General features: G+C 40.3%; 1 protein-coding gene and 2 pseudogenes across 1 annotated transcript; 2 read left to right on the top strand and 1 right to left on the bottom strand.

Moving 5' to 3' along the window:
- The first annotated feature begins 524 nt into the window (after positions 1 to 524).
- Positions 525 to 3,551, top strand: LOC143539612 (multiple C2 domain and transmembrane region protein 7-like; annotated as a pseudogene).
- Positions 3,552 to 4,600: 1,049 nt separating this feature from the next.
- LOC143539600 (putative xyloglucan galactosyltransferase GT20) lies at positions 4,601 to 6,575 on the top strand (annotated as a pseudogene).
- A 382-nt stretch (positions 6,576 to 6,957) lies between these two features.
- On the bottom strand, positions 6,958 to 8,744 carry LOC143539592 (AT-hook motif nuclear-localized protein 5-like). Its single transcript, XM_077032867.1, has 4 exons — positions 8,552 to 8,744; positions 7,709 to 7,908; positions 7,478 to 7,639; positions 6,958 to 7,355 (listed from the first exon to the last, which is right to left on the bottom strand). Exons 1-4 carry the CDS (start codon positions 8,742 to 8,744, stop codon positions 7,164 to 7,166), a joined length of 747 nt encoding a protein of 248 aa, XP_076888982.1. The 3' UTR covers positions 6,958 to 7,163.
- Positions 8,745 to 10,100: the final 1,356 nt, after the last annotated feature.

Genomic DNA, 10,100 nt, shown 5'->3' with positions numbered 1-10,100 from the left:
ATTTTTATAATGGTTTGCTTTATGCAATTTTGTCTTGTGAGGAGATAGTGTCACTGTACATTTTATTCATGTGGGGAACAGTCAAAGCACCATGTGTGTTAACCTTCATTTTAGGGTCCCTTTACTTTAACTTTCAGTCATTTGTACATCTTAGATCTTATATAATATTATATTATATAATACATTATATTTTTTAATTGAGTTAGTAAACAATTAATCATTAGTTAAAGTTCATGGATCTGTCCTTAAAGTTAGATTACCATAGTACACTGTCTAAAAGCCTTTAACTTTCTCTTAAGGAAGATCTTGCACAGTTAGAAGATCATAAGTTTCTAAGTAGAAAAAGAGAAAAAAACAAGATCGATTTCGGTTCCAAAAAGGTGGGAACTTTCTATGTTTGATGATGTTTACATTCAGATTGAAGGGCATTTTAGTCATTTACCTCTTCGCGAATGCATTTTTTCGGTATGTAGATTATGTTTTCTCTTTGGTTGTTAAAATCTGTGTTATGTTTATGCTTTCAGGCTAATTTGAAGCATATCTTTATCTATACTTCATCAAAAGTTGAATTTCAAGCCCAAATATGAACCTTAAGCTCGGGGTCGATGTAGCCGGGGCCCACAACCTTCTTCCAAAAGATGGTCACGGATCATCCAGTGCATATGTTGAGCTCTACTTCGATGGTCAAAAGTACCGAACAACAGTCAAAGATAAAGATCTCGACCCTGTTTGGGACGAGAGTTTTTACTTCAACATTTCCGACCCAACCATCCTTCCGAATCTCACACTCGACGCCTACGTGTACAACAACGTTAAAGGCATGAATTCGAGGTCGTTTTTGGGTAAAGTTTCCATAACTGGAACCTCATTCGTTCTGTATTCGGACGCAGTTGTCTTGCACTACCCATTGGAGAAACGAGGAATCTTTTCACGTGTACGAGGAGAGCTTGGGCTTAAAGTTTACATAACCGATGACCCGAAAATAAAGTCTTCTGAACCGGTTGTTAACATGACCCGAAACGAAACACACCCTGAGCCCGCTAAGAAAAGTGAGGTGAGGCATACTTTCCATCATTTGCCACATCAGACTCAGGCTCCCGCCAACACCGCAGTCCCAGCGGCCCCACCACCAGTTATGAGATACGGGTATGAGCAGATAAAGCCGAACCCCCCACCTCAGCCTCCAAAGCTTGTAAGGATGTACTCGGAATCTTCATCTCAGCCTGCTGACTATGCGCTTAAGGAGACGAGCCCATATTTAGGAGGCGGGCGAGTCGTTGGTGGGCGGGTTATTCGGACTGATAAAGCGTCCTCAACATATGATCTTGTTGAAAAGATGCATTTCTTGTTTGTACGGGTCGTGAAGGCCCGTGATCTTCCGTCAATGGATATAACGGGAAGTCTCGACCCGTATGTTGAGGTTCGGGTCGGGAACTATAAGGGTGTGACCCGACATATTGAAAAGAACCAAAACCCGATGTGGAATATTGTTTTCGCGTTCTCGAGGGAGCGTATGCAAGCTTCGGTTCTTGAAGTCGTGGTCAAAGATAAGGATTTGGTTAAGGATGATTTCGTTGGGCTTGTTAGGTTTGACCTCAACGAGGTCCCGTTGCGGGTCCCACCTGACAGCCCGTTAGCACCGCAGTGGTACCGGTTGGAGGACAAGAAAGGTGACCGGATCAAGAGTGAGCTCATGTTGGCGGTTTGGATCGGGACTCAAGCTGATGAAGCATTTCCCGACGCGTGGCACTCGGATGCAGCCACTCCTGTTGACAGTTCGGGTGCAGCATCGGTTTTGATACGGTCAAAGGTCTATCAAGCACCACGGTTATGGTATGTTCGGGTCAACGTGGTCGAGGCTCAGGACCTGGTTCCAACCGATAAGACCCGGTTCCCTGATACTTACGTGAAAGCTCACATCGGGAATCAGGTTATGCGGACTAAAACAGTCCAGGCCCGGTCACTTAACCCCTTATGGAACGAGGACCTAGTCTTTGTTGCTGCCGAGCCTTTCGAGGACCATCTTATTCTCACGGTTGAGGACCGTGTGGGGCCCGGGAAGGACGAGATTCTTGGGAGGGTAATTATACCTTTAAGCATGGTCGAAAAGAGGGCCGATGATCGGATCATACACTCCCGATGGTTTAATTTGGAAAAGCCTGTTGCGGTCGATGTCGATCAGTTAAAAAAGGATAAATTTTCTATGCGAATTCATCTCCGGATCTGTCTCGATGGCGGTTACCACGTTCTCGACGAGTCAACTCACTATAGTAGCGATCTTCGACCGACCGCAAAACAGCTTTGGAAGCCGACAATTGGGGTTTTAGAGCTTGGGATTTTAAATGCGTTCGGGCTGCACCCGATGAAAACCCGAGACGGGCGAGGTACATCCGACACTTATTGTGTTGCAAAATATGGGCATAAATGGGTCCGGACCCGAACCATAGTCGATAACCTGTGCCCGAAGTATAACGAGCAGTATACGTGGGAGGTTTTCGACACCGCCACGGTTCTCACCGTTGGTGTTTTTGACAACAGTCAGCTCGGCGACAAGGGTTCCAATAACAAAGATTTGCGTGTCGGGAAAGTCCGCATTCGCATTTCAACCCTCGAAGCGGGTCGGGTTTATACCCATTCATACCCATTACTCGTGTTAAACCCGAACGGGGTTAAGAAAATGGGCGAGCTCCACTTAGCAATCCGGTTTTCTTGCACAAACTTTGTTAACATGCTATACACTTATTCTCGCCCGTTGCTACCGAAGATGCACTACGTCCGCCCGTTTAGTGTAATGCAACTAGACATGTTACGCCACCAGGCGGTCCAGATAGTGGCGGCTCGGCTGGGTCGAGCCGAGCCGCCACTACGAAAAGAGGTAGTGGAGTACATGTCAGATGTGGACTCCCACCTCTGGAGCATGCGCAGAAGCAAAGCCAACTTTTTCCGACTAATGATGATTTTCGCACCTTTGTTCGCGGTCTCAAAGTGGTTCGGCGACATTTGTATGTGGCGGAACCCGATCACGACTGTGCTCGTTCACGTCCTGTTCGTCATGCTCGTGTGCTTCCCCGAGCTCATATTACCAACCGTGTTCCTATACATGTTTTTAATAGGAATCTGGAACTTTAGATACCGCCCCCCGGTACCCGCCTCACATGAACACAAAGATTTCACAAGCTGAAGGGGTGCACCCGGATGAGCTCGATGAGGAGTTTGACACGTTTCCAACTAGCAGGAACCCGGACCTGGTGCGATTGAGGTATGACCGTTTGAGAAGTGTGGCTGGGCGGATACAGACGGTGGTTGGGGACATTGCGACGCAAGGGGAACGGATGCAGTCGTTGCTGAGCTGGAGGGACCCGCGAGCAACGGCTATATTTGTTACATTTTGTTTGGTGGCTGCTATTGTGTTGTATGTGACCCCGTTTCAGGCGATTGCAGGTTTGGTCGGGCTGTATATGATGAGACATCCGAGGTTTCGACATCGTTTGCCGTCTGTGCCGGTTAACTTCTTCAGGAGGCTGCCAGCTAGGACGGATGGCATGCTGTGAGCGGTGTTTGGTGGTCCGCAAATAAGATGTTCTGTAACCTGTGTTGTGTAGGTGTACTATGAAACCTTAATAACTGTTTTGAATTTTTGATGGCTTAATAAATCTTTATATGCTTCTACTTGTTTACTGTTTTTTATTAAAAAAATAAAAAGCTATGCATCTTTTCATTACTATGTAAGTCTCGTGATATCCTTTGATGTTATAGGTTCTAGTGTTTTTGCATAACATATGTCAGTCACCTTTAAGCTTAAGCAAACTAACAAAACATTTTTATAGAAACTAGCTGTGAAACCAGAACCTAATAATTGGTTCGGACGGTTTCTTAGCTTTAAACCAAATCATAAACTTATGATCGGTTTAAAATCGAAACATTTGCAGTTTCAAAGTGGTTTTATTTTTCGTTTCATTTTCTTTTGTTTTGGACTTTAGATTCTTAGACCTTTTTCTTGGCTTTATCAGAAGATATTGTTTTCAAAATGATTTTAAAGTTACAATATTAAATGGTTGAATGATTTCAGTTGTTAGTTAAATTATTAGGTTGGTTTGATAAATAGTATTAATACTTTACACTTAAAAAAAGACATTCAGAAAAAAAAAACCCTTCAAAGCTTTTAAAACAAGCACACTTTATTCATGCATATGATAAAAATGTATGTTGACATTAAGTTCTACTTATATTAACTACGTGCTTAATAATTTATATTAATCCATCTAAAATCATGAAAAAGCAAGAATCAAAATATCCTTGAAAACCACCCATGGTGTTGGGAATTTGATGGACAATTAGTTATCTTTTACACATTTGTTAATAACAAACATGGGTTTTTATTGGTTTTGATATGGGTTAGATGTATTTAATCAAATGATTGGGTTGACGATTTTGGATTAAATCAAATTACAGATCATCATCGTGCATCCAAGTATTGTAAACATACTAATCATGCATACGTGCACTCATGTTGTTTGATATGATAATATGCTGCATCATGTAAAAGTCTGTGTCCTACCCAAATCCATATCAATATCACTGCCATTTTAGCATCAACAAAATGGTAACCGTCCTATCTAAGAAAAAATCTAAAGCCCCGAAAAAAGTCGAGCCGAAAGGAGGCTGTTTCCGATCATGTGTTACATGGTTCGTGTATCCTCTCCCGACCACTCTCTTTTTCATGATTCTTATATTTGTTTGGTCGTCGTCCACCACTTACATTTCGGGTAGGATCGTTCATGTTTGTATCTCATCTCGTAAGCTTAGCAACCTATATTGTCTCTCGGCCACCACACACCCGAACGAGCAGTTCCAGCTCCCGTTCACGAATTCTAGTTCAGTTCTTGAAGAGAAGCTTGTTGGAAACCCGATTGCTTTTGTTGACACAAGAGTCGGGAATGAGGTTGCGACTCACCTTAAAGGCGAGTCCGGGGAAGTTTCTAACTTGATTCTTGAAAACCATAATCATCAGAAAGAGGATAATGATGAAATCAAGAAAGCAAAGGAAGTTGTTGAAAATCCGACTCCTTTTGTTGATAAAGGAGTCGGGAATGACGTCATGAGTGACCTTAAAGGCGAATCCGAGGAGGTTTCTAAATTAGTTCTTGAAAACCAGAATCCTCACAATGAGGATAACGGTGAAATCAAGAAAGAAAAGGAAGTTGTTAAAAACCTGACTCTTGATGAAAGAGTCGAGAATGAGAAGGCGAGCCTTGAGGAAGTGTCGAACTTCTTTCTTGAAAGCCATAATCCTCAGAACAAGGATAATGATGAAATCAAGATAGCAAGGGAAGTTGTTGAAGAGAATCTTCGAGTCCAAAGATCATGGGCCGCGAATCAAAACTGGAATCGAAACCAAAACCAGTGTGACGGACGAGGAATCTATGTCTATGAGTTGCCACCAAAGTTCAACAAGGATTTGGTGGCTCAATGTCATGATATGGTTCCTTGGGTCGATATGTGTTAAGTATTTTAGTAACAACGCGTTTGGCGAGCCCATATCTGAGCTCGGGGACCGATGGTTCCGGACTCATCAGTACTCGTTGGAGTTGATATTCCATTCCCGAGTTTTAAAACACCCGTGTCGGGTTTATGATGAAAACCTAGCAAAAATGTTCTATGTTCCATATTATGGTGGGTTAGACATCTTGAGGTGGCATTTCAAGAATGTTTCTAATGAAGTTAAGGATACTTTGTCTTATGAGCTAGTGAATTGGCTAGAAATGCAAAAGCCATGGGACAAGAACCTAGGAAAAGATCATGTCTTTGTTTTGGGGAAAATTTCATGGGATTTTAGGAGGAAGGATTACACATCATGGGGAACTAGATTTCTCGAGCTTGAAGAAATGCAAAACCCGCTAAAGCTCATGATCGAACGACAACCATGGGAGCTCAACGACATCGGGATCCCTCACCCGACTCACTTCCACCCACACTCGGACGACGATATCCGAACATGGCAACGCAAAATCATCTCATCACACCGTCGTAGCCTCATCAGTTTTGCTGGGGCTGCCCGTCCTGACGCTCATGACAATATACGGTCTATCTTGATAGATCGGTGCACATCAGCAACCGAAGAACAATGGAGGTTCTTCGATTGTAAGTCAAAGCACTGTGACGAGCCGCAGTCACTAATAGGGCTATTCACGGAGTCTGAATTCTGTCTTCAGCCTCCGGGAGATAGCCCTACTAGGAAGTCAGTATTTGACTCGTTGGTGTCGGGGTGTATCCCCGTCCTTTTTGACTCGTTTACGGCCTACTATCAATACCCATGGCATTTGCCCAAGGATCATGGGAAGTATTCGGTTTTTATCGATCAAGAAGAGGTTCGAAAGATGCAGGCGAATGTGGTGGAAAGGTTGATGAAGGTGCCATTGAAAGAGAGGGATGATATGAGAAGAAACATAGTGTATGATTTGATGCCAAAACTAGTTTATGGAGATGAAGATTCAAAGTTTGATTTGTTTCAAGATGCATTCTCCATTACAATGAACAACCTGATGGAGAGGATTAAAAGTTTGAACTTGGAGTGATAGACGTTAACCGCAGATGAGTGAACAGGCCGGAGGTTAAACCTACCATGACCGGAATATTCATTTTAGTTCATTTGTTTATATTCAATGCAAATCAGAAATTGATCACCAATTTTTTATACATAGATTCATGTTGTTTTTTCTTTGATAACTTGTAATATGTATAAGTTTTATAAGTTTTAAATATACACTTTTGTTTTTCAACAATTTTTTCATTACGATACTATTTGTAAACAGTTTGACGGTCAACGTGTTTAATTACGGAGTCAAACATGTCAACTCATACACGACCCGTTTAATTAAACGGAAACAGGTTAAATCTGCAGGTAACGAAAGAGTACTCAAAAAAACGAAGAACCATAAACTTCCATCAAATTAGCATACGACCGAGTCGAAATAATCTCCTAATTCTACTTAATAGTTATAAAATGGTCGATTTTCTTCGTTACAGATACGTTAGCACGACCCGTCTATAATCTAAAAATCAAGCATCAATAGAGGGCATAATCTCCCTTTGTTGTTCTTTCTGCACTATTCATGTACAGCATACATATACAGAAACACCAACCTTTTCTTAATAACATTTCATCAACGCGTAAGGTCAATTTCGGTAGGAGAGTTTCTCAAACCGACCCGTGAGGTTTGTTGCTCAGGAATCGCTTCAGTGCTCGTCTCATTAAGTTGAATATCCAAACGTTTGTCGTCCGTTAAAGATGTTTCTGTTTTTGTCTTGGCTTTAACTTCATTACCACCATCGTACACAAAACTGCATACCACCACCTACAACACCAAAAATCACATTTTTAGAAGCATTTCAAACCGTTAAAGTGCGTTTACTTGTTCCAAAAACTAGAATTGAAACAACCCTAAACGCTAAACACAAACCTGGTCTAAAACAATACCTGTACTAAACTGGATGCAACAAGTCTACCGCCAATTGCACCACCAATGACATTACCATCACCGCTACAAACTGAAATGCTTAAACCCCCCGTCGGCCTCCGGGCCCCACTGTTGTCTGGAAGCAGATAACAACCGGATAAACATAGTATCTCAAACCGGCCCTGCAACACAAAATGTCCAACATAAAGCAAACTCAAAGGATCAATTCTAGAGTATGCAACTTAACTGACCTCATGGGTCACCGTGCCCCCGGAAGATGAAAACTGAGTTAGTGTCACTGCAGAAACGGTTCCATTGCCTGATAATATGCATATTGCCCTCGCCCGCTGTCGAGCAAACGCTAATATCCTTTCAGCAACATCCTCTCCAGCGGATACATGGATTGTGTGAGGTGTAAAAGCCAATCCTGCTGAATTATTCATCCATTCACCTGGTTGAAAGAGAAAGACAATTCTACAAGTCAAATTCTACCATTTTAAGAACTAGGGGTGTAAACGAGACTAGACGAGCCTAAGTTTGACTTTCTTTTTTTTAACTTACTAGAGCTCAAGCTTGGGCTCATTTCGAGCTCTATTTCTAAAGCTTGAGTTTGAGCTCAGGTGACGCCGTGACGGCTCATGAATAGGTTATTAGTTTTTCAAGCTTGAGTTATGTTCGGGCTCGAATAGTTTATTAATTATTGATTAATATATGTACATTTAAAATTATCTTTATATATTTATTATTTATAACTTTTATATATAACATATATATAATATTTAGTTATTTTAATAAAATTGTATGCATGTTAATACTAAATATTATCTAGAATGTATTTAATATATTAAAATATAACTGGCATAAACAATAGGCACTTTAGGCTCAATGAGTGAAACTAAGGCTCAGGCTTGTTTATCAAACAAACTTATTTTTAGGCGGCTCGATATGAGCTTTTAGCAAGCCGATCTCAAATAGCTCACGAGCACCTGGGCTCCTCTACACCCCTCTTAAACAAACATATTTGTAACTATAACATATCGACAGTATAAAAATGTATGAATGAAATCAAGTTTATTAGAAATGAGAAATCATACCAACATTAGCAAGTCTTTGTTTCCATCCACTACCAGGAGGTCTCCCCCTGTTCTTTCTCGGGTTCGGGCTTGGTGTTAGCCCCAACTCCATATGTGACTCATTTGGTGCATATTTCCTAGGCCTCCCTCTCTTTTTCTTTACACCACTTGGTGATGAATTGTGATCCAATTGCAATGATGAACCTAACCACATGTTGGTTTGACCAGGAGTTAAGTTAGGTTGTGGGTATGCAGCCCACCACTTTGGTTACTAACTTTCTTACCCAGAAAATAATAAATTATCTAGCTCCAATTTTCTTGAAATTTTGACTGTATTTCAAGAAAACTCTACAAGATTGTCGAAATTACACAAAAATGTTTAGAAAAAATGAAGGGGTTTTACATGGGTTTGTCAACAAACAACTCAAGAATCAATTAAACAGAGAAAACATAAAGAAATTATTAAAAAGATTGAAACTTTAAAAGCTTGTAAGTTATGAACTTATGATAATGCAGTAATCATCTATCTAGGATTAGCAATGGAGATTGTTATTTGCGGATCATGAAGAAACGGAAGGAAGAGAGAGAGGAGACAAAAGTGAAAATAGGCATGGAAAAGCTTTGGCCTTAAAACTATAAAGCAAAATTTATATAAATAAAAGAAAAACAAAGAAAGCAAAAGCAAAAGCAAAATGACCCGACAATTATTTGTATCATATAAATTTCTATACGACAAAATATATGATTGCTAAGAAGCTCAATGATGTCTATGATTTTCATGTTTTCTTTTTCTTTTTTAATTTGTTTTTTTAAATAGTAGGTTTATTAAGAAAAACAAAGTGACTTTTAGAACTTAGAACAAATGGATTTTACGCATCTAGTAATCTGATAGCTGGATTAAGGATATCTCTTTTAATGGCACTTCATGTAACGTGTACATCTATGATGTCTGAATCCACCATCTCAGATAGCAAGATCCAAGTTTATTCTCTTAAACACCATTCTGTCAAGTGCCAGCGTAAGATGAAACCAGTAATCTGAGATACCTGGATTGAACTTAGTGTTTTCAATTGCTGCAAACTCATGGGTGCACTCCTTTAAAGATGTAAAGTGATTTGAAAGCAATGCGCAGTGTACGTTGATGGTATGTGAAATGTTTGAAATTTAAAAAATTGGCAAATGAAGATTAACAAGGAAAATTAGGGGTCATGCAAATCGTGGACAACAGTAGAATATGCATCCCGGGTTGCGATCGGCCTAGGATGTGCTAACAACATAATGACCACAAGTGCAAATTGCCATTAAAAATTTATAAATATGAGATAGCAACTTGAGAAATAAGATAAGAGGATGTGCTAATAACATAATGAAATACATAAAAGTGATGGGCATGAGGTTTTGATTGTCATTTAACTACAATGCAAAATAGTCAATTTTTTATAAGTTAACTGAAGTCATTTAACAAACATCTAAGATACATAGACTATTGTCCAATCAATAGGGATGAAATTCGTAAGTTCTCATATGTAAGAACGAAGGATGAAATATGTGAGACTTTCGATATAATTGT

This window comes from Bidens hawaiensis, unplaced genomic scaffold (assembly GCF_021521415.1).
Source record: "Bidens hawaiensis isolate Kalapana, Puna unplaced genomic scaffold, B.hawaiensis_p1.1 tig00011951_1, whole genome shotgun sequence".
Taxonomy (NCBI): Eukaryota; Viridiplantae; Streptophyta; class Magnoliopsida; order Asterales; family Asteraceae; genus Bidens; species Bidens hawaiensis.
The sequence above is the reverse complement of the archived record's forward strand: the minus strand, read 5'-3'. Positions and strand labels throughout refer to the sequence as shown.

What these genes read in the sequence shown, in the direction of transcription:
- LOC143539592 (XM_077032867.1), bottom strand. Translation starts at nt 8,744, where the DNA reads ATGTGGTTAGGTTCATCATTGCAATTGGATCACAATTCATCACCAAGT. An exon ending in ACAAAGACTTGCTAATGTTG is followed by an intron (nt 7,909 to 8,551) that starts GTATGATTTCTC and finishes TCTTTCAACCAG; the next exon opens with GTGAATGGATGAATAATTCA. An exon ending in GGGGCACGGTGACCCATGAG is followed by an intron (nt 7,640 to 7,708) that starts GTCAGTTAAGTT and finishes TTTGTGTTGCAG; the next exon opens with GGCCGGTTTGAGATACTATG.